At 50.4% G+C, this 23,529-nt stretch overlaps 1 protein-coding gene across 1 annotated transcript; it reads left to right on the top strand.

The window, feature by feature from the left end:
- The first annotated feature begins 1,851 nt into the window (after window positions 1-1,851).
- Window positions 1,852-22,525, top strand: REM1 (RRAD and GEM like GTPase 1). Its single transcript, XM_072996625.2, has 5 exons — window positions 1,852-2,303; window positions 7,088-7,613; window positions 10,365-10,447; window positions 16,083-16,293; window positions 17,696-22,525. Exons 2-5 carry the CDS (start codon window positions 7,247-7,249, stop codon window positions 17,971-17,973), a joined length of 939 nt encoding a protein of 312 aa, XP_072852726.2. The 5' UTR covers window positions 1,852-2,303; window positions 7,088-7,246; the 3' UTR covers window positions 17,974-22,525.
- The last annotated feature ends 1,004 nt before the right edge of the window (window positions 22,526-23,529 follow it).

The raw sequence follows: 23,529 nt of genomic DNA, 5'->3' as shown, positions 1-23,529 counted from the left end.
CTTTCATGGAAAATGCCTGAAACTAGCATGGGGAAACCTGCCACGAGCCTCACAGGGTCCTCGTCAGGTGGATGGATGAGGAACACAGCTGTGCCCCATTTTTTTTGCATGCAGAGGCATGTGTGGCAGGCCACGGCACAACCTAGTCAAGGAGTGGCAGAGGAAGGACCTGGTTCTTAGTGGGGCCGTTAAAGTGTGGGTCAGGTGGAGGAGTTCCCTTGATATGTGACCATCTGTAGCTTTGCAAGGGGTCTTCTGATGGAATCTTCCAGGGCAGTTCTCTAAATGGCAGGCTGGCAGAGATGCATAGAAACAGTTCTGCCTGCCCCCTGCAGCAGAGCCGCGGAACCATCAGCCCTTTAAATGTTGGCCTTGGAGTGCCGTTAGCCTCAGTCAGCCTCTCCCAGGGTCAGGATGGCAGGTGTTCCAGTCCAACGGGCAAGCAACCCTGAGTTTGAGAGGACTCCCTGGAAAAGACCCTGATGTTGGGAAAGTGTGAGGGCAAGAGGAGAAGGCGACGCCAGAGGACGAGATGGATGAACAGGGTCATCGAAGCAACCAGCATGACTTTGACTCAACTCCAGGAGGCAGTGGCAGACAGGAGGGCCCGGTGTGCTCTGGTCCATGGGGTCACGAAGAGTCGGACATGACTAAACAACAAAAATTTGGGAACATAACAGAGTTTGTGCAGGAAAGTTTTTGCCATTAGCTGAGCCCCTGCTGCCGTTTTCGCACCACTCTGGGGAACCGAGGGTGCACTTGTTACATGGGTCTGGCCAGCCATAGGAAACTCAGGAATGTAGCAATGAGGTTTCATCGGCATGTGCATGCAAGGCAAAGCCTGGGCAGAAGACACTGGCATCTTCTGGGCGAGCCCGCCTCTGGCTGCAGCCTCTCCATCGGCCACAGGGTGGAGACTTGATCCGGCCAGAGAGACGGTTCGGGTGGGCCTGCAGGCAGAGATCAGAAGCAAAGGATATAAATGAAGGCTCTTCAAGGATGAAAGGAAACCCTTATCCCAATTCATACCTCTGACGACAGGCTGGACCTTTCAGATCTACTGAAGAGGGATCTTGGTAATCTCTCTTTCTCTCTTAGGTTTCTTTGATTGGCAACAGCTGCCTTGAAGGCTCCTAAGAGCCCGTCCTAAAAGGCTCAAGTATCGCCCCCACCGGTGTTCTAATGTGGCTGTTTCTGACGCCAAACTTCTATCCATTTGTTGTGGTTGTGTAGCAATTGTCCCATTTGTAGAAAGCCAAAACATCAACGTGGAGGCCACCAGCAATTTTATATTATATTTTATTTGTTTGTTTTAGTTATATATAGATTGCTTTTCTCCCCATAAAGCTACCTGAGACTATTAAAGAATATTAAAAAGAATTAAAAACATAACATTAAAAAACCCAATTAAACCATGTGCTAATTAGTTTCAATACAATTGAATACTTTAAAGAAAGTACTGTAAACATTTTTTAAAAACCCTCAACTTTTCCAAAGGCAATCCTGCATCCAAGTGAAGACCATCCTCAAAGGGGAGCCCAGGCATGATTTATAGGTAGCAGTTAAAAATGCAGGCCGGCATTCCTGCAGCAGGTGGGCAGCGGTGGCTTTCCAGCTGTTTTTAGCATGTTCCCCCACCCCACCCGTATAAACACCCCGGGCTGAGGGGCGAGGTCGCTGGAAAACATCTGGAGGGCCACAGGTAGGGGAGTGGCCCAAGTTCCTCACCCTTTTTGAGGGTGGGGGGGAGGAGGAAGGGAAGAGTCGGGGGGGGGGGCGGGTTGATCCAAAGGACTTGGAGGAGCCGCCTCTCTCTGGGAAAGAGCTGCCTGGGTTCGCGGCAGTCTATCAGGCAACATTTTGGGAGGGGGGGGACCAAAGCCGGCGAGGCGCACGAATACAAAGATAAAGAAAGAGATGGGTTTTCTCTCCCCCCCCCGGGAACCCGGCGGGGCTCCGTCCGGGCCCTCTGTGCGCGCTCAGAGGCAGCCTCGTCGGAATCCCCCCCCCTCCGGCTGGGGACTCTAGGGGGCGGGGCGGGTCTTCGCCGCCGGACGGACGGAGGGATGGATGGACGGATGGATGGACAGACGGACGGGGGTGTGTCCGGCGGCCGGAGCGGCGCGCGCGGAGGGGGCTCCTCCTTCTCCTCCCCCTCCCCGCCCCCCCACCGGACTTTAAAAGGACTTCCCCCGCGGCGACCGCGCGGCGCGACACAGCCGGACGGGACGGGACGGGACGGGACGGGACGGGCGGCGGCGGCTGGGGGGCGCCCGGAGCCCCACCGGGAGAGGCCGGCCCAGGTGAGGCAGGCGATTGGGGCCGCTGGCCGCGCGGCCGGAGAGGGGAGCGGGCTGGGCTGGGCTGGAGGAGGGACGGGGGGGCTCGGCCAGGCTGCCCCCCCCCGGGCCCGATCGGCCCGGACGGATGCGCAGCTTGTCCGCCCTCCGGGAGCGAGGGCTCCTGCCCGCCCCGCGATCCGCGCAGCGCTCCCGGCTTGCCCGCCCACCTCCGTGGGAACGTTTGCGGAGCGGGTTCCTGAGCCTGTGCAGAGTTCCGCCGGGGCCGATCAGCTGGCGCTGGTGGTTTTCTCTCCGCCGGGTCCCCCTCCCCACCCGCTCCGCAGGCGCCGAGCCACAAGGTGGGTCGGGGGAGAAGCCAGAGGGCGGGCGGGGGGTTCGGGGCCTCCCCCCAGCCCGGGAGACCCCGGTTGGCCCGTGCGCGGTTGCTGGAGAGAGAGAGAGAGAGAGAGAGCGCAGTCCGGGAAATGCTCTCTGCACGTGCTCAGGGGAGTCCTCTTGCAGGGAGCAAACTTGCAGCGAGCGAGCGAGAGAGAGAGAGACGGTGTGCATGTGTGTGCAGGCGTGCGTGCGTAATTCAATCCCACCCCCGGGGTGACAAACAATGGCCGGCTTCTCTGCAAACAACTTTCCTTCTGAATTTTTAACCATGTTTTGGAAGTTGGCACAAGCCCGCCCGGGCATCGGATGACGGCGACAGGGATGAAACCGGACGCCGGGTCGGAAACAAACCGAGGCTCCGGCCTCACTTCGGGGGGGTTCCACAAAAGCGACCTTGGGAGGCGGGGGCGGGGGCGGGGGGAGACCCGGTCCCTTTTGGTCCCTTCTCCTTGGCATCCATCATCCTGGGGCCGGGCCGGCAGGGCAGCTGCTGACAACGGACCCCTAAACCAGGGTTCGTATAGAGAGGAGCACCCCTAAGGCAGCATCTGCGGGGAGCCAGAAACCCCCGGAAGAGGGGTGAGCAGAGCAAAGCCCGGGGGGAGAAAGGATGCTCCTAAGCCATCCTAAAAAAGGCTTTTGCTGACTTGCTGCAGGGCTGAGGATCGGAGCCTGAAAGGCCACTGCTCCCGAGGGCAGCCCCAGAACCCTTCTTTCTCTCCGGGTAGCAGTCCTGGAGATGGAGAGGGAGCTGCTCCAAAGACTATTTATTCTTTTATGGGTTTCTTTTTTCCAGCGAAAACAGCTGGCCTCCTCTCGACTCTCCTTTCAGCCCTGGCATGGGGGGTGGGGGTGGCACCAAACAAACCCAAAGTTTGCCCAATGAGGTGGAAGCGCGGAGGCCTAAATTCGGGCAAAATCCAAAGAAGCAGGAAAGCTCACATTAAAATATAAGAATTAGTCTTTAAGGTGCAACATGTTTTTATCGTTTCGGTTTTGTTTCTTCCAGTTTTGCCTGATCGGCTTGCACAGACGATGTGTGGCTGCCTCTTCTGAAATATAAATGCAAGACATCATTTCCCCTCATTTTTTAGCAAATAGTAGTGGTGATGCACATTGAGATCAAACAATTGCTCTCCGGTTTCCTTCTCTCCTCTGCGAACACTTAAATTTCTGGGACTTCTGCAATATTTAGGGTCCCCTGCAAGAAAATACTGTTTTTTATGGAGCAGTTTAAAGGGGGAAATAGAGCTGGCCCCACTGAGGTCAGCTTGCACACTGGTGCTTTCTGGGACTGCATCGGCCATCATCCTAAAGCGAACATCAGCCTTAGCATTGAGTGGCTTTGCAATGATGCGAGATACAGTCCACAAGCCAAGAAGAAATCAGGGCGGAGAAGCAGGGCGAGGGTGTTCCAGGGAGGGGGTTATAGTTAATTAGCAGGCGGGGGGAACATTCCTCTTTTTCATTTTGATACCAAAACTTGTGAAAAAGACAGAAACACCAGAGTACCATTTTTGTAAATAATGAGAAAGAAAAGGGTAAAAGAAGAAAAACATACATGAGCATGGTATAATATTCAAATTAATCTAAAGATTAAAGCAAAAATGGCTGATTGAAGCTGCTCCAGAGTAGGACGTCCCAGGGATGAAATAACGGAATGTATCATTTATTCTTCAAGCACTTTTTTATACCTTACAGAAAGGAAGTCCCTTTAATTGCAAGAATTTCCCCCCAGTATGTTTCTTATGGTTTGTTTTATTTTCTCTAATAACTTTTCTCTTAATCTCTTACATGCTGTACTTTATTTTGATTTTGCATGGAGTTGCCCGTTCGGCAACTTTCCCCCCACTTATACTGGGGTTGAGGCTTATCTCCGTTAACCTGTTGCCTTGTTTGTAGTGCCTTCACCTGAAATTTAAACTCCATTCCGAGAGTAATAATGATGATGATGATGATCATCATCACTATCTTAGAATTCCAGGGCTGGAAGGGATTTTATGGCTCACTGAGTACAGCCCCTGACCTGGGGGGTGGGTGGGAGAAGGGAATCAAACTCCCAACCTCTGGCTCCGAGATTCTTGCTCATAAAATAGAATCACTTCTGTATTAAAACACAACCCAGTCTTGTCTCATCGATTGTTCTGGGCTATAAATTGGTGTTGAAATGAGCCCCAACTTGGGAACATATGTATGCTTCCCTTTTACCTGTTTCTACATTATGGAGACTGATCTGTGACAGTTACCGGGCCCTAGAATGTACGTTATGTGCAGAGATGGCTGTTAGGGCACCAGAGTATCGTAGCAGAGTATGGCACCAAAGGAGACTGGGCCCTTGTGTGTATGGGATGCTGTTCAGAAGTGGTATGTGTGTGTGTGTGTGTTTTCATGGGAATTGTGCTATTTAAACTGGGCAACATTTTACAGCCCAGTACAAAAAGGGAAGTTGCAAAACAAAGCCAGCACAACTGGAGGGACAGCTTGTTAGATCCGCTTTGCTTTTAGATTCAAACGACCACCTACAGCCGGATGGATGGATGGATGGATGGTGTCTGCTGGAGTCTTGAAGTCACCTGTTATTGTTTAATTGTTAAGTCGTGTCTGACTCTTCGTGACCCCATGGACCAGAAGAGCATGCCAGGCCCTCCTGTCTTCCACTGCCTCCCAGAGTTGGGTCAAATTCATGTTGGCTGCTTCGATGACCCTGTCCATCCATCTCCTCCTCTGTCGTCACTTTCTCCTCTTGCCCTCACACTTTCCCAACATCAGAGTCTTTTCCAAGGAGTCTTCTCTTCTCATGAGATGGCCATGAATATTGGAGCCTCAACTTCAGGATCTGTCCTTCCAGTGAGCACTCAGGGTTGATTTCCTTCAGAATGGATATGTTTATTTTCCTTGCAGTCCAGGGGACTCTCAAGAGTCTCCTCCAGCACCACAATTCAAAAGCATCAATTCTTTGGTAGTCAGCCTTCTTTATGGTCCAAGCTCTCACTTCCATATATTGCTCCTGGAAAAACCATAGCTTTGACTATGCGGACCTTTGTCGGCAAGGTAATGTCTCTGCTTTTTAAGATGCTGTCTAGGTTTGTCATCACTTTCCTCCCAAGAAGCAGACGTCTTTTGATTTCATGGCTGCTGTCACCATCTCCAGTGATCATGGAGCCCAAGAAAGTAAAATCAGTCACTTCCTCCTTATCTTCCCATTCTACTTGCCAGGAGGTGATGGGACCAATGGCCATGATCTTAGTTTTTTTTATGTTGAGCTTCAGACCGTTTTTTGCACTCTCCTCTTTCACCCTCATTAGGAGGTTCTTTAATTCCTCCTCACTTTCTGGCATCAGAGTGGTATCATCTGCATATCGGAGGTTGTTGATATTTCTTCCGGCAATCTTAATTCTGGTTTGAGATTCATCCAGTCCTGCCTTTCGCATGATGTATTCTGTATATAAGTTAAATAAGCAGGGTGACAGTATACAGCCTTGTCGTACTCCTTTCCCAATTTTGAACCAATCCGTTCTTCCATATCCAGTTCTAACTGTTGCTTCCTGTCCAACGTATAGGTTTCTCAGGAGATAAATAAGGTGGTCAGGCACTCCCATTTCTTTAAGGACTTGCCATAGTTTTTTGTGGTCCACACAGTCAAAGGCTTTTGCATTGTCAATGAAGCAGCAGTAGATGTTTTTCTGGAACTCTCTGGCTTTCTCCATAATCCAGCGCATGTTAGCAATTTGGTCTCTACGAAGTCATCTACAAAGACCAATTAGAAATATTCAGAGCATTATTTACATGACAAATTGAAAACATTCTTCACCAGCCAATTGCATTTACAGGCAAGTGCTTAGAATTAAAGGACCATGTTAAATAATGTGGGAGGATGCTGGATGTGCTCTGAGCACACATTGAATTTAATGCTGGAACCAGAACCACCACTGAAGTAATGAGTTTGCAGTTCCTTCCTGTGCAGCTCAAGTCTTAAGTGGCGGGGGTGGGGGGAGGAAATCTCATGGTTGTTGCTTCTTTTAAAGAAAAAGTTAAAAACTGTTAGGTCTCAACATTTTGGCTGTTCTGCTTTCCTTCTGCTCACCTTCACAGTACAGAAAGGGAATACAAACCTGAGTCTGGTCCTTGATCTGCTGACGCTGAGTTTATTTATAATCTGTCTTTTATTTTTATTTTTGAGTGCGGTCTCTGCCTCCGAAATAGGCCAGAAAACGCTGTTAAGCCCAAGGACCAGTAAAGACTCCAGTTACCTGTGGCTGCCAGTCTGCCCGATAAGCTTTGCACAGCTGGTTTGGAAATTCACACACACACACACACACGTGCTTTTAAAAGTTCCTTAGATGTAACAAGTTGAAGGAGGATTCCCCAGATAGACTGTAATGTATTTGCTTTGGGCTTCTTTGCAGCCGAGACAAAAGAGGAGTTGAGCCGCTAAGAGGAGTTTTTTCTCTTCCCCACCGCTTGCGGCTTGGGCCCTCCCGAAGCTGGCCAGCTGCTGCGCGTTCCCTGGAAAAGAGGAGCTATTTCTGGGACTCTCCCTCTCTCTGCTCTTCCTTTGGCACAAGATGACTCTCAACACCCAGCGAGGAGGCAGCGGCCGGGGCAGCACCGGTGGCAACCTGAGTCCTGGCCAGAGGAGGGCCAGCACGCCGCTCCCTGCCCCTTACGGGTCTCGCCCGCGGATGCCGAGTGTTCGCCCCAACCGGGCCGGGTCCTGCCACCCGCAGCTGGGGCACTCCTCGTCCTGCGAGCCACCCCCGAGTCGCCTCCCTGCGCCGCGTGGGAGCTGGTCGCCGGAGTCCTCCGATTCGGAAGAGGCCTGGGAATCCTTGTACCGGGTGGTGCTTCTGGGCGACCCCGGCGTGGGCAAGACCAGCCTGGTGAGCCTTTTCGCGGGGGTGCAGGATAAAGACTCGTCCGACCAACCGAGAGGTGAGCCTGCCTGGGATTTCGGGAAGCGGGAAGGAGGGAAGGAACAGCAGCTGGGGCCTTAGCGCCCCGTTGCACCCAGGGCGATACGGATCAGCAGAGGCTTCCCCTGGTCATGCTGAATAACCAGGCCCACCTGAACAGATGGCAAAGCTCAGGTTTTTGTGGGCGAAGGATCCAGAGTGTGGACTGCGGATGTTTTGTGCTTTGCATCCCAGAACCCAGGACGGCTTTTTAAATTGACACGAACTCCCAGGATCATCTAGCTAAAGCAGGCCTCCTCCTTCCCAAACTTCTCTAACATTTTGGGAAGGGCGAGGACGGATTAAGCGGAAATAATTTGTGGCCTCCATCCCGTTATGAGTCCCGGTCAGAGCAAACCTACTGAATCCTTTGGCTCTTTGAGTCCAACCCCTTGCCCGAGGCAGGAATCCAAATCATATTACGTTGCTCGGACTGTAAGCTGCCCAGAGTAGATTCATTTAGAATCTAGATGGGTGGGGTAAAAGCCAAATAAAATAAAATAATAAAGCAGATCAGACAGAGGGCTGTCCAATTGTCTCTCTAATGCCTCCCATGTTGGAGCGCTTACCATCTTCTGAGATCATGGGTTCCACTGTCGTACTGCTCTAACAGTTAAGAAGTATTTTCCTGACACAGTGGAGTCTCAACTTATGTTCGGCTCTACTTACGAACTTTTCGACTTACAGACTTCTCCGGCCGCAAAGTTTCACTTCGATTTGCGGCCGGAGAATCGAAGCAGAAGGGTGAGGTGGGGAAAGCGCCAAATTCAAATTTGGCACTTTCCCCGCCTCCGACTTCCAGTCCGTAGGCTGCAGGTCTAAGCCCCGAAAGCCCAAAGCTGACAGCGGGTGCAGGGCGGCTTTCAGCTTCCAAAGCTGCGAGTGAGGGGAGGCAAGAAAGCTGAAAGCCGCTCTGCGCCCAGTCTCAGGTTTTCAGGGCTTAGAAAGCTGGACCCACTGGCCTCTTGTCTCTTGTCCCCGGTGCCCTCTGCCTCCTGTCCCCGCGGGGATGTGAGGCAGAGGACAGTGGGGACAGAAGGCAGAGGGCAGCGGGTGCAGCTTTGGAAGCCCCGGATTTTTTCTCCTGCCAGTTACGGATTAATGGGTTTTCAATGCATTCCTATGGGAAATGGATCCTCGACTTACAGAATTTTCGACCTGCGGCCACAGTTCCAATATGGATTAATTCCGTAAGTCGAGGATCCACTGTATTCAGGCTGGATCTTGCTTCCTTTAAGCTAGAGCCCATTATGACATGTCCTGCACTTGGGGGTGATGGAGAACAGATCCTGCCCCTCCTCTACAGGACTACCTTTCAAATCTTTGAAAAGTGCTGTCCTGTCTCCCTCCCCCAATCTTCCCCCCCCCAAGGCTAAACCTGCCCAGTTCTTTCAGTCAAGGCACACATCGATCCTCTGGATTCCGGCTGGGCTTTCTCTAGTTGGAGCTGCTGCTTGGATTCAGGACGGAGGATTCTGTGGCTCCAGAAAAGCCACAGGCGAACTACAGCAGCGGAAAGGTGGCAGTGGGTCCTGGATTTCAGATTGCTGGGTGGGGAACGCTCGGTGGAAGGCCCCCTGCCGAAGGACAACAACGGGCAAAGCCAGCTCCCAAGGGGCCACGTTACTGTCCTCGCTTCATAGGACCTCCGCAGGCACGAAAGGTTCACAAGACCGGATTCATATCTAAAGGAAAGGAAGGGGCCCCTTTGTGCCTGGTGAGAGAGGGTGGTGGCAGCGGCAGCATTTAGACTTGCGGTTCCCAGATGTTCTTGGACTGCAACTCCCACGAGCTCTACCTGCCAGGATTCCTGGGAGTTGCCATCCAAGAATATCCGGGGAACGACCCACTGCTTTAGAACCATCAAGGCAACTGCAGGAGGGATTCCTGTGTGGATCGCTCTGCTTGAGCTGGAGGAAACCTCCACCCGATTCCCCGTCAGGCTTTCCAGCTTTCTTTGCTGTCCAGCTTTTCCATTCAGACATTTTCCTGAGCATTGTGCGAATGGTAACACAACCAGCCGCACGTTTTAGCTGTGGATTTCCTGCTTCTGGCAGGTGTGTGTGTGTGTTTGTGTGTGTGTGTGTGTGTGTGTGTGTGTGTGTGTGTGTGTGTGTGTGTGTGATTGGACTCAGTGGCCCTTGGGGCCCTTTGCCTGCTCCGTGATTCAATACAGTTATTGAACTGTTTTTAAAGTAGAAATGATTGTTTTTATTCTATGATTTTCTGCATGCTAGAGACCGCCTTTATCCTATTTGCTTTTATCGTCAACAGTGTTGGGAGTTTTCTTTTATAAAAAACAGAAAAGTGGCACAGAAGTTTTGGATATAAGTCCATAAATGACAGAACCAGAACATTGACACCACAACAAAACTAAAATAGATTTAGACTGAAATGTGAGTCAGATACCTTCCGAGGGGACTAAATGGCAGGAAGGGAGACGAGCTGTTTAGGCCCCACTTCCCATGCTTTGATGATGGACGTGAAAAAAAGGGAAGTGTGCCCCCCCACGTTCCCCTCCCCTGAATATCAGGGGGACGGAACGGCTCCCGTTTTGCAAAGTGTCACTTTACGAAGCCTTCCCCCAGCCCAGGCCCATCCGTTTTGCTGGACTATGACTCCCATCGTCCCCAGCTGCCAATAAGGAAATGGTCTGGTGCACTGCAGGTGGGAAAAGGATGCCCTCCTAGATAACGGATCCCAACTCCCTGTCTGGCCTTTTTTTTTCCAGAGGACACCTACGAACGGACCCTGTCCGTGGATGGCGAGGAAATGACGTTGATGGTCATCGACACCTGGGAGGCTGACAAGCGGGTAGGTAGCCGATCTGAGTCAAGGGGCAGATCCTACCTGTCACCTTCCCCCCCACCCCAAAAAAGAATGAGAAAGGGGGACAGGGGGCTGAAACTCCTGGTGCGCTGCTTTATGTTTACAAATGGAGAATGAAAAGCGATTTTTTAAGAATGTAAACAGATTTTCCCTCTGTCTTAACTGAGTGGGGAACCCTTCACCAGGTGTTCAATGCGTCGGCTGTCGCTCCCTGGGGATGATGGGTATCTTTTAAGGCACTTGAGATCAGCCTTGGGCTAGTTGTTGTTTAGTCGTTAAGTTGTGTCCGGCTCTTTGTGACCCTATGGACCAGAGCACACCAGGCCCTCCTGTCGTCTACTGCCTCCCGGAGTTGGGTCAAATTCATGTTGGTCGCTTCGATGACCCTGTCCAGCCATCTCGTCCTCTGTTGTCCCCTCCGCCCAGTCCTTAGGGGGAACCACATCCCCAAGAGCCATTTTCAGAAATGAGCAAACGAATTTATTCAGTCATGGATGCTTTGTGGTTGCTGTTTTTTCAACGGTACTTTTAAACTTGGGTTGCACCATGACTTATTTGGTCCATGTTCTTCTTCAATTCTGCCCGTTTATGCCTCCTCCTTGTACTAAAAAACACAACTATGCTGGCCACTAGGAGGCATGGAAAGAAGGCTAAAAGTGTTTTAAATCAGGGGTCGTCAACCCCCGGTCCACGGCCCCATGCCGGTCCATGGGCTTGCCGGAACTGGGCCACGGATACCGGATCTCCGGGGGCCCCTGCACACGTGGTGGGTGTGTCACGCTTGCATGGGGAGGCACCCCCTGTGAGCACAACATGCCCATTGCACGAGCGTGACATACCCCCACCCCCCGTGCAGGGAGCTTGCTCCCCCCCAGTCGGCCCGCGGCCCCAAAAAGGTTGGGGACCACTGTTTTAAATAAAGAAAAGGGGGTGCCCCTAACAAGCCTGTGGAGGAAACTAGGGAAAGATCACTTTGGGAGGACCTCAAACAGAATTCAGGCCCAAGATTTGCAGGTTTAGCTCAAGCTCATCAATGTTCTTTTTTGAACCATGATGTCCGAACCTGTAGTCAGCATAACTGATCTGGAGATTCTGGGAAGCGTAGTCGGAAAAAGCAACTCTCTCAAACTCTGCATTAAATACGCAGGGGACAGAGTGCAGCTGTTTTCTTTTTGGACAAGTTATGCTTCTGTTTAGCAGATGCTGATGATGACTTTAACAACGGCTGTGAAGGATCCTCTCCCTTCTGCTGTTCCTCCCTCTTGGTGCTGTGCTCTGTCCAGTTCTGCTTCCAGTCCTGCCCGGTCCATCCCACCAGCTGCAGCTGGCAGAGAAACTGCTGAGCTAGATGGACCATGGGTCTGATCGGGCGTGACAGTGGGTCTGGGCTGCCAGGCCAACCAACATGCTCATGCTTGCATTTTGTAGGAGAGAGACGCCATTGATTGGCTTAAATGTGTCAGGCCTGCTCCGTCTCAAAAGCTTTGGGCTCAGCTAACAATCAATTGCACACAAGTGGAAAACATTCCATTAGATTGAGAGCTGGCAGGGCGGAGCACCAGAGAGACCGGAGCGGCAACTTAGGAAGTTCCCGGCTGAAAATGAGTGTCTCCTATTTCAGCCTCCGTTCCTCCCTCATCGGAATCACGATGCTAATACTGGTCTGCTTTACAAAGCTCAGATAATTGACTGGAATGGGCTTCAAAGGCTCTCAAGCCGTTCGTCAAGGATAATGGATTTTGGCCGTACTCCAAATCCCACCAGCTTCAGGTGCTGTGGTTAGGTGCTGTCAGGGTTCCTCTGGCCCTAGGACCTCCCAAATGCCCTAATGTTAGCTGTTGTGGGTTTGATCCCAGATATTTTCATTTGAAAGGGTCGGGTATCCGACGGCAAGATGGAACAGGCCTTCAACCAAGATGGAGGCTGGTGCCTGAGAGGCACAAACAATAAATACACATCTATCAAGTCTGTGATTCTAGGTGCACATCGGCAGCCACACCCCAGTGTCACCTGCTTGTCTTGTAGCGACTGCCTGTTGTTGCCTGTCCTTCTGCCCGCCCGTGAATGAATCATAGGACTGTAGAGACCTGCATTCTGCCTCTGGGGAAGAAGGAACTGGGAATCAGGAACAGCCATGAGGGGAATACTTCGGGAGAAAAGGTGTCTGACAGCGCCTGAGCTGACCTGGGTGTTGCCTGAGCCTCCATCGGTCAGTAAAAAAAATGATGACAAACTTGTAGTGTGGGAAAGTGATTTGCCTCTTTACGACAACGCCCACAACCCCTTCCAGACAGTGTGTCTCCCAGAATTTCTTAGGCGATTTGTCAATGGCTATGTTGCCTGGAGGACTTTGGGAGCTGTGTTTTTAAAATTATCTCTTTCCTCAGAATAGCAATACCAAGCACTCCTCTTGCCCGGGTATGAAGTGATCCACCAAGAGCGTGGAACGTGGCCTCTGCAGTGGTCCAGCTCTGTCAAAACACCCGAGCCCAGATATACCAATATTCAGAACAGATGTGTGTAAATATCTTCTCCCTTCTTTTCCTACACAGGTGTGTGAGCAGAGTTTCTAAGCAGCCCCGTGTACAAAAGTAAAAATGAGTCTGATATTAGCAATGTTCCTTCCTTCCTTCCTTCCTTCCTTCCTTCCTTCCTTCCTTCCTTCCTTCCTTCCTTCCTTCTCTGTCTCCCCCTCCTTCCTTCCTTCCTTCCTTCCTTCCTTCCTTCCTTCCTTCCTTCCTTCCTTCCTTCCTTCCTTCCTTCCTTCCTTCCTTCCTTCCTTCCTTCCTTCCTTCCTTCCTTCCTTCCTTCCTTTCTCCCTGTCCTTCCTTCCGACTTCTAACTTCCCAACTCGCAGAATTCTGGAATTTCCAGCCCACAGACCCACATCTGCTGACATCAATATTTCACTCAACTGGGAAAAGGCCCAGCTCCAAGGCTTTCTTTGGCCTTGCTTCCTGTTAAAAAATGAATCGGCCACAGTGCATCCTGTGAGCAGTAGTTTCAGTGCTCTTTAGGTTCTATAGGAGATGCCTCCCAAAGAACTACAATTCCTAGGATGCACCACAGCCACTTCCTGTTTTTACAGAAAGTAAGGCTAAAGAAGGCTTTGAAATTTTAAAAAAGCCACTTCTCAAATCTCTGCCGTAAGACTTACATTTGAGTAAATGTGCGTCGGTTTGAGTTGCGTGTTTTACGATGTGAGCTTTGGACTTGCATTCCTCTGAAGATTTATGATTGTTTGGATTTTATTTCCTTTTTATTTACATAGCTATTTATTTTCAAAGAATGTGCTTAGAATTGAAAATGATAGGATATACAAACTGCACATAGTAGGTTCTCTCAATAGATCCTTTTGCCAAAAAATAAAAAAATAAAAAGTGCATCTCCTGCCTGACACTAGTTTGTGCTCCACATTCTTCATGGATGCTGAAGAAGGATTAATTTCCAAATTGGGGAAGTGTTATAACCCAGTCTTCCGAAGCCCTTTCTGTTTACAGCCGATATATAGGATGTGTATGATGGCAAGAGGGAGTGCGCTCTGTACATGCTCAGAGATGCCCTTGAATGAGTCTGTGGTCAAGATTTCATGGATTAAGTCCTCAGAATTCCAAATAGATTTATCCTTGACTCAGAGTTAAACCTCGGGACGTATGTGAGCTGAGCTGAAGATTTCCAGATGGTATCTCCCTGCTCTTTCATTTCCCGCCCTGATGGGTCTCCCTAATGTGGGGCGGCTTCTTGGCTTTAGTGGGCTCAGACGCTTTGCTCTGCCCCCACATCGAACAGACAGAGGCCGTACGGAGAGAGCTCCGCGGGGGCTTATTTGCTGCCGACAGATTCACTCGGAGACTTGTGTCAAATGCAGCCTGGAGGCAGTTGCTTTTAATCCGCAGATGGTCTGTTCAGCGGCGTGGAAAGGCGGTGGCACTTCCAGCCACAAGGTCGATGAGATGGAGTACATCGGAGACGACCCTGTTGCTCTGAAAGCTGGAGATGAGTGCCGAAGCCCCCCCCCCTTTTAAAACTCCTTTTCCAGATCCAGGGCCGTGAAGTTGGTGCAAGGCGGTGCTGCTAACGGTTGCCTTTTTCATTGATCTTTGTGTGAAGCAAAGCTGATGCTCACACCTCCATGTCGATGTTGAGTATGCGGGGAGCAAGGCGCTATGCAAAACTTAAGACGTGACCGGGTGTCTCTTGTTTCCTGTGGTCGTCACCTGGACTTGAGGGGGGGACCAGACTGGCGGAATTCGCCGATGGGAAATGTGTGGGCAACAAAGCAGGGAAGCCCGAAAGGCAGAAATTGACTCTATGGGATTTGGGGGCCCAGCATCCTCGAGCCGGCACGTGCATATTTGATCGTCCAAAAAATATGACTTTTGGGGAAAAGCTAATTCTCCAGGAGGAAGGCTTGGTGCTTCCAAAGAGGCAGGGGTGGTGGGTGAGCGGGAGGGTTTGGCTTTTCTGCTGCAAGACAAACATCACAGGTTTCTTCTGCAATTCTGGCATCGGCTTTAACGAGTTAAGAGTCCGTTTCCACCAGACGTAAAAAGTCTACTGCGCGGGACGCCTCTGCAGTCTTCACTCACCCTCTAGAAATGAGCTGTTTTTTCCCCACTTTGAGTTCCAGAGCAAAACGCAGAGGCTGTTAAAAGTCTAGAGCAGAGAGTGGGGGGCCAGGTAGCCTTCCAGAAGTTGCTGAGTTCTAGTTCCCATCATCTCCAGCCAGTGAAGCCCAGGAGAAGGAATGATGGGAGCAGAGGTCCAAGAAAATCTGAGAGGGAGGGCACACCTTGATATTCTTGGACTACAACTCTCAGAAACCCTGGCCAGCACAGCTGAAGGTAGGTTGGTGTGGGGATTTTGTAGTCTAAAGTTCCATCTTGTGGCTATTAAGGGATACATCACTGGTGTTTAGCATAATCAAGCTATTGTAGTATAAAGATGCATTGTTCTATGATTCTCTCTCTGCGCAGGCGTGGAATGCCTTAAGACTGATAACCACACGACGCCTCTATGGCCAAATTCTTATCTTATGCTAATTTTGCTTGTTTTGCGTGCTTAATAAAAACGTCTGGGGTGAAGAAGGTAGCCATCTTCTTCTTCTTCTTCTCTACCGGTACCTGAATACTAACAAGATAAAGTCTGCAGTGTCTTTTTTCTCAGAGAGTTCTCTCATCAACTGTTGCCAGGCAGGCCTGGTAATAGTTCCCTGGCTATTTCCCCACAGGTTGGGAGTTGTAGTCCAAGAAGGTCTGGTGTAGACTCTGTAGAGCCATCAGCTGTTCATGTCCACAGAGAATCATGGTCAACGGGGGTTGTCAGTTTGGCTGAAATCTAATGTTCCGGCATTGCTCTGAACCTTTGGCACCCCAGATGTTTTGAACTACAACTCCCACTTCTTTATCATTGGCAGTACCGGCGGGTGGGGGGGGTCTTGCTCTTTCTCTGACTCAAGTTGGGTGCCTCTGTTGATTGGGGACTTGGGTCTCTGGAGACCTTGGGACCGTGCCAGTCTATGGCATTTCTTCTTCCCCAGCTTGTTGTGTGTGCGAATCCCGCTCAAGCCCGCTGGCCTTTGGGTGCCTTTGGTCAGCTCCTCTTCCCTGCTTCCCTGCAGCCTTCCGAGGAAGACAACTGGCTCCACAATTACTGCATGCAGGTGGGCAACGCCTATGTCATCGTCTACTCCATCACCGACCGGGGAAGCTTTGAGAGCGCGTCGGAGCTGCGGATCCAGCTGCGCCGAACTCGCCAGGCGGAGAACATCCCCATCATCCTGGTGGGGAACAAGACCGACCTGGTGCGCTGCCGGGAGGTTTCCGTGGAAGGTAGGTGGAAATTTTCTGAGTGATTTCCCCCCCCCCCCCGGGGCAGGCCAGAGCGGCTACTTCTTCCCATAATTCCTGTTGACGGGCTGGACTGGATGACCTCTGGGGTCCCTTCCAGCTCTTCACGTCTCAGATGGTGGTGGTGGCTGTTTATAAAAATACAAATCAAGTTTTCACCTTGCTAGATTATGATACTAATAAAGTACCAGTAAAAATACAGTAAGTTACGGTATAAAAACAGAATATACTATAATACTAGAGATGTAAAATTTCTGGAAATTTTGAATCCAACATAAGACAGCTTTGGAAAAAAAAACACCACTGTTTTCCCCTCTAATTTTTTCAGGTTTTTTTCCACGCCTTCTCATCTCGACATAATACTGAAAAGTTTTCTACTTTTAAAATACTGATGCAGTATAAAACCCCATTCTCTTGCCGTTCAGTCTTCAAAACCAGTTTCAAAAGGATGGTCTTTGCCGGCAGAGAAAGAGGGGTGAAAACCTAGCTTCATGTTGAAGGGTGTTCCCTAATCTGGGAGCAGTTACCAAAAAGGCCCTGTCTTACATCCTCACCAAACATGCCTGTGAATTTGGTGAGACCTACAGTAGAAACTCTTTCCTTGAAGATCTTAAAAGCCATAGAAGTTCCTGCGGGGAAAAAAATATCAGTCGTTCTAATTGTAGAATGAGATGGAAGCAGAAGAAAGTACATAAGTGTTTCCCTTCTTAAAGTCATTCTGCGGGGGTGGTTTTTGTAATGCGAATGCTTGTGAGGACAGCCTTCATCACTGCCCAACCCTGACGCTTGCATTGCTCTACATAAACCTCCTGGTTCGAGTGGTTTCCATCCGCGTGGGGGGGGGGAGGCGTCATGTAAAGCTAATGGACCTTAATGGCCCATTGAAAACCAAACTACGCCAGATGACTGATCCAGGAAAGCAGGGTATAATTCACAGTATCCTTATTCTGAAAAGCCATCCTCCACCTGCCAAGATACTTAAAAAAGATTGTAATGGGAAGAGGGAATCCCGAAAGAGCGTGGCAGCAGGGGTCACGGCGAAGCCGAAGGCCACAGGGCTCCGGTTCCGTGAGCTGGGACTCCCATCATGCTACTTTTCCAACATGTGTTTGCATGGCTTAGCTCCACGCAACGGCGCATGGGTGGGTTTGATTCCGGATCACTCGGTGGGCGAGCAGGGATTTCTAAAGGTCCACGAAGAAGAGGAAAGAGGCACTTTCGCCTCACTGACCGATCGGCCGCTGGGTTGGTCGTCCGGTTGCAGGATTTGCTCCGGCGATCGGGGTGCGCTTTGGGTTGTGCTGCTTTCCGGTCACTGTTCAGTATCTCTCTCTCTCAGCAACACATGTTATGTTGTGTGTGTGTGTGCTTTTTCTCTCGGCAGAGGGCCGGGCCTGCGCCGTGGTCTTCGACTGCAAGTTCATCGAGACGTCGGCCACCCTCCAGCACAACGTGACGGAGCTCTTCGAGGGGGTGGTGCGGCAGATCCGCTTGCGCAGAGACAGCAAAGAGGCCAACCAGAGGCGCCTCTCGCTCTACCGGCGCAAGGAGAGCCTCAGCAAGAAAGTGCGCCGGTTCCTCGACCGGCTGGTGGCCCGCAACAACAAGAAGGCAGCCCTCAAAGTCCGCTCCAAATCTTGCCACGACCTCTCCGTGCTCTGAAACCACGGGGCACCCCCTCCTTGCCTGCCAGCTGTTCCCGCCCGGGATCCCGAGGGTCACCGCCTCAGTCCTCCGCCCCCACCTGCACGTTGGGGGGGGGTTTGCAAATGCACTTCTTTGCTAGCATCTCTTGTCGGACGGGACGTATCCAACGGAGAAAGCAAGGAATTCTAGGTGGCCGAGAGGAACAGCCGGGAGAGAAAGGGAACACCACCAACCCCCTCGAGCTGAAAGAACATCCCAGCATCCTTGGGCAGGGGTAGTTTGGAAGGGGGTGCATTGAACCACAATCCCTTTGCAAAGCTGGCGAGGGACGGCAGGTTTCTCCCTTGGACTGAACGGACATAGGTCACTGGGGGCCAAAGCCCTCCTACCAGATTCTCTTGGCCCCGAAGATGCTCAAGGCTGTCATCTTGGCTCTGCAGAATTTATTCCGGGGTCTGCCGTGGCGTGTCTCATGCTCAGACCTGCAGCTGGTGGCAGGTTTGAAGGGTGACCCATTCAGAAGCCTCTGCTTGGCAGCACCACCCTGGATCCACACGGCCTGGACTTGATTCTTCTTCACCCTAAAGGCGGTCTGGAGGGAGAGAGGGAGCCGCCTGTTGTATTAGGGTCACCGGGGAGCTCCCGGATGGGCACGGCATTTCCAACCAGCTGCCAAGGCTGTAACGTTTTCCATAAAGCGGCTGCTCTCTTACGACCGGCGCAAAGTGTTGCCGTGTTTTTCTTCAATCGCAACCTGAAGTGTGGACACCCTTGTCCAGAGGAGAAACGGAATGCCTTCCAGAGCGCAGATCGTTCGAAGGAGCTGCAGAGTTTTGGAAAACCTTCCTTTTTATGCACCCTAACCCCGAGAACTTCTCCGTCCGCCGTGGCCATTTTTTCCTTCTCACTGGGGGAATTCCAGGTGTTGGGGTCTTCATCAGGAGGTGGGAGGATGGATAAGTACATTTGTCTGCAGTCATCTTCGGATCTGCCTGCTGACAGATAGGAGGGGGAAAGGTTAGGGGATGTGGTTTTTATTTATGGATCTAAGGACCGGAAAGAGGCGCGGTCCTTCATTTCTGACCCTTGGGCACTGGGGAACATGACCTTCTTGGAAGCATGCTCAAGGGCTGACCCTGGGGAATGATCCGATGGGGTGGAAGACCTTGCATGCTTCTGAAAGACTTCCATTAGAGTGGCAGGACAGGCTGAAATTCAGCAGGTCAAGCTCTTCTTCAGCATTAGACATGGGATGGCGGCTGCCTCTGTTGAGCTTCTGCCTGCTCTGCTGTTGTTAAAAGTAAAGGAACCAGGAAATAACTGGTGTGTGGGAGAGTTAGAATTCTCCACATCTTCCTGCCTCCAGCTATTGGATTTTCCCCTGTTCCAAGATCTTGTGCAAAGTCCATTTTACAGACTGCTGATACGGGTTTATGCTCTCATTTCTCATTCTCTGCTGGTGTTGAATATTTCATTCTCTGAAGCAGGACGGTTTGCATTCTTCACATATGTGCAATGAGCAGCTTTCTTCAGTTGAAAAAGAATACATCACAGCCAGAAAAAAAATACTGTTTTTCGTGGCTGTACAGTTTCAAATCTGTTTATTGCAAATATAGGCTTCAGACAGGGGAACGGAGGGCTGTAGATGTGGACCTCACCAGAGGGCCAACATAGAAACCAAATAAACTCTCAAATAGGAAGCAGGAGATGGAGAAGCTGTATTCTCTCTGCTAAAACAAGACCAGGAGTGGATTGTGGTACTGATCGTGAACTGTTGGGAGTTCCAACATTAAAGCTGTAAAAAGAACCATAAAAGAATTGCAATGCCAAAATATAATTTAAACAACATTCCTGATTAATTTAAAGTTCAGATAAGGAACAGATTTATATTATCAAACTAAATTAACCATGAACCAGAAGAGGTCTGAGTTGAAACAGAGATATTATTAGGGAAGAATGCAAAAAGACCAGAATGCAAAAAGAAAAACGTGGATGGATAATGGAAGAAACACTTGGAATTATACAGGAGAGATAAGAAGCAAAAGTAAAAAGTGACAGAAAGAGGGTCGGAACCCTGAATGCAGTTCTTCAGTGATTGTCACACACAGAGAAAGGGAGAACTATTACAATTGTCAGTGCAAAGAAAGAGAACAGTGAAAAGGGGAAAGCAAGAGATCACTTCCAGAAGATTCAAGAAATCAAAGAGAAATTTAAGCCTAGATTAGGAATGCTGAAAGACAAAACAGGGAAGTACACTGTCTGAGCAGCAGAAAATAAGGAAGGTAGAAACTGTACATTGAAGGCCTGTACAAAAGAGAGAGTGGAATTATAGGAATCTTATGACATAGAAAGTGTAGTTCCAGAAAGTGAAGTGAAAGCTGCTCTGAAAGCACTAGGAAGAAACAAATCACCTTGGGCAGGTAGAACAACAATAGAACTATTTCAAGTCACAAAGACTGAATCTGTCAAAATTCTGACAATGGAAAACAAAACAATGGCCCACATTCTGGCAACATTCAATAAACATTCCAGTCTCCAAAAAAGGAGATACCATGAAGTGCAGTGACTACAGGACCATTGCTTTAATTTGCTATGCAAACAAAGTGCTTGAAGATGTTGCAACAAAGATGTTTACCTTATATGGAGTGAGAAATGCCTGCTGTTCAAGCTGGATTCCGAAAAGGAAGAGGCACTCGAGATCATATTACAAATATCTGCTGACTACTTGAGCGCACCAAAAATTTCAGAAGATTATCAGTCTATGCTTGATTGACTACAGCGAAGGCTTTGACTGTGAGGATCATGAGAAATTATGGGTTGTTCTGAGAGAAAAAGGTATGCCTCCACACTTGATTGTCCTGATGCCATAGCCAATATTTTGGATAAGAAACTACCGATAGGACAGAATATGGAGAGACTGAATGGTTTCCTGTAGGCCATGGTGTTAAGACAAGGGTGCATTTTATCCCCTTATATGTTCAATCCATACACAGAACATATCGTATGGAAAGCCAGACTGGATTCAGATGAAGGAGGAGTGGAAATTGATGGAAGAAACATCAACAATGTAAGTTATGCAGATGGTACCATCTTAACTGCAGAAATGAGCAATGCCTTGAAATGTCTTTGAATGAAAATTAAAGAAGAAGGTGCCAAAGCAGAAGTGCAGTTGAATGCTGAGAAGACAGAAACGACTATGGAAAAACTACACAACGTTAATATTGACCATGAAGAAATTGAGCTAGTTAGAGATTTTGTGGACCTTGGTTCACCCGTCAATCCAAAGGGAGAATGCAGCCAAGAAATCAAAAGACGGCTGAGAAGACTCGGAATGGTATCAGTAAAGGAATTAGAAAAGACTATCAAGTGGAAGGAGGTGTCACTGGAGACCAAGATCATTCAGGCTCTTGTATGTCCAGTTAATGTGTATGGGTGTGAGAGCTGGACAGGAAAGAAAGGGGATGAGGGGGGAAATTGACTTGTTTGAAATGTGATGTTGGAGGAGAGCTTTGCAGGTAACCTGGACTGCCAGAATGATGGAACCAGTGGGTCCCAGAGCAAGTCAATCCTGAACGCTCTCTGGAGGTGAGAAGGTTGAAACAGAGGCTGTCCTACTTTGGGCACCTCCTGAGAAGGCAGGATTCTCTGGAAAAGACTAGATAAGGCTGGGAAAGGTGGAAGGCAGCAGGAAAAGAGGAAGACCCAATGTGAGAGGCATTGACTCCCTAAAGGAAGCCACAAGCATAAGACTGCAAGATCTGAGCAGGACCGTTGAGGACTGGACATTTTGGAGAGTGCTCATCCATAGGGTCGCCCTGCCGCGGAGGCAAACGGGTGGACATGTCACAGCAAGAGCAGCCTTATTCTGATCTTCACACCCTGCCTCCTCTACGATGCCTACTATGCATATATAGCGACCGGGTGATTCTGGAAGCAGTAGCCCAGTAAAAGAACTTTGCCAAGCTCTGCTCCAAGCAGCTTTATGCAAACCTCTAAGTCGATGGGGATCTTCTCTAGTGGTCTTCAGGCTGAATGGCCTGCGATGATCAAGAGCTCTGTGATGATCGCTTCTCCCTTCCTGAAATAACTCTGGCTTCCCTTCACCCCCCCCCCCCCAAAATTGAGGTTTTTAACCTCTCAAATGGCACCTAAACTGGCTTTGGCCCTTCTTCATGAGACCAAGGGACTGGTGAGGGCATTCGGACCATAGGCTCCTTCGCCCCTTGTGCTACTTTGCCTTTGGGAAGAAGGGAGCCTCCCATAACCCGGAGGTCTTTCTTGAGTGTTTTAGAAAGAGAGGGCTGCAAGAATTTGGAAAGATGACAAGTCTCCAGTGGAGTAAAGGGGAGGAGGAGGAGGAGGAAGAGCCGAGGGCAGAGAGAAGACCCGGAGGTCAACTTGAAGCAAGCGGAAAGCTCTCGGCTGGGCCCCTGTGTTGTTGCTGTTCTTCTTCTCTGGCAGCTGCTGCCCTTTTTTGTAAAAAGCATCCGCAGCAGAAGGACGCCTGCCCTTGTTTGCAAAAGGCCCGGCTTGTGTACATTTGTAAATAAAGGAGGTCTGACCTGGACACACCCTGCGTCTCTCTCGCACTCTTTCCTCCCAAATCCAGTTGTGCAGCTGCTGCCACCTCTGGAAGGCCTTCTTCCAGGGAGAGGAACCGGGGCTGAATCAGAACGCGAGCCCCCCCACCCACCCCCCTAGCCAGGGCCGATTTCAGCTCTCCGAGATGCTCTTTTTCCCAAGGTCAGGTCAGAAGTTTCCATCGCTGGTGGGAGCAGCAGCGCAGATGGTTTAAGGAGGCGAGCAGGGAAGGAGAGACTCAACCCAGGCCACTCCGCAGGCATTTGTCTTGTCAGAACGGAGACAGAAACCCTGCCAGCTGGGCTGGGTCCCCGTGCCCCGGTCCCAGCTGTTGATCCTGTTCAAGCGGCATTTGAGAGAGAAAACTGGACAACCGCCTGGCAGACCTCCTTTGACTTTAATTCCTGCCTTGAGCAGGGAGGGGGGGGGTTGGACTCCTAAGAACATCGGAAGAGCCCTGGGCTGGATCAGGCCAAGGGCTCCTCTAGTCCAGCTTCTTGGATCTCACAAGTGGTCCCACCAGATGCCTAATATCAGAACCAGGGGACATCCACTCCAATTGAAATACTAGAAACAGGGGACATCCGCCCCAATGGAGCGTTGGGAGAGGAAGAACAGACCAAAGAAAATATTTCTTAGCCTAGCGTATGGTTAGTCTGTGGAACTCCTTGCCACTGGATGTGGGATTGGCATCTGGCATTCTAGAGGCCTTGAAAAGGGGATGGGACCGATTCCTGGAGGAAAAGTCCCATCGCGGGTGACAAGCCATGATGGGGAGGTACAATCTCCAGGCTTCGAAGGAAGGTCCCTCCAAAGGCCAGATGCCGGGGAAGAGGGGAATCAGGAGACCAGGATCTCGTGGTCTCCTGTGCTCCCTAGAGGCAGGCCATTGTGAGATCCAGGGAGCTGGGCTGGATGGGCCCTTGGCCTGATCCAGCAGGGCTCCTATGCTTATGTTCTTATGTTCATATGAGACTCAATGGCTTTAGA

This window comes from Pogona vitticeps, chromosome 4, assembly GCF_051106095.1.
Source record: "Pogona vitticeps strain Pit_001003342236 chromosome 4, PviZW2.1, whole genome shotgun sequence".
Lineage (NCBI taxonomy): Eukaryota > Metazoa > Chordata > Lepidosauria > Squamata > Agamidae > Pogona > Pogona vitticeps.
The sequence above is the reverse complement of the archived record's forward strand: the minus strand, read 5'-3'. Positions and strand labels throughout refer to the sequence as shown.

What these genes read in the sequence shown, in the direction of transcription:
- REM1 (XM_072996625.2), top strand. Translation starts at nt 7,247, where the DNA reads ATGACTCTCAACACCCAGCGAGGAGGCAGCGGCCGGGGCAGCACCGGT. An exon ending in CTCGTCCGACCAACCGAGAG is followed by an intron (nt 7,614 to 10,364) that starts GTGAGCCTGCCT and finishes TTTTTTTTCCAG; the next exon opens with AGGACACCTACGAACGGACC. An exon ending in CCGGGAGGTTTCCGTGGAAG is followed by an intron (nt 16,294 to 17,695) that starts GTAGGTGGAAAT and finishes TTCTCTCGGCAG; the next exon opens with AGGGCCGGGCCTGCGCCGTG.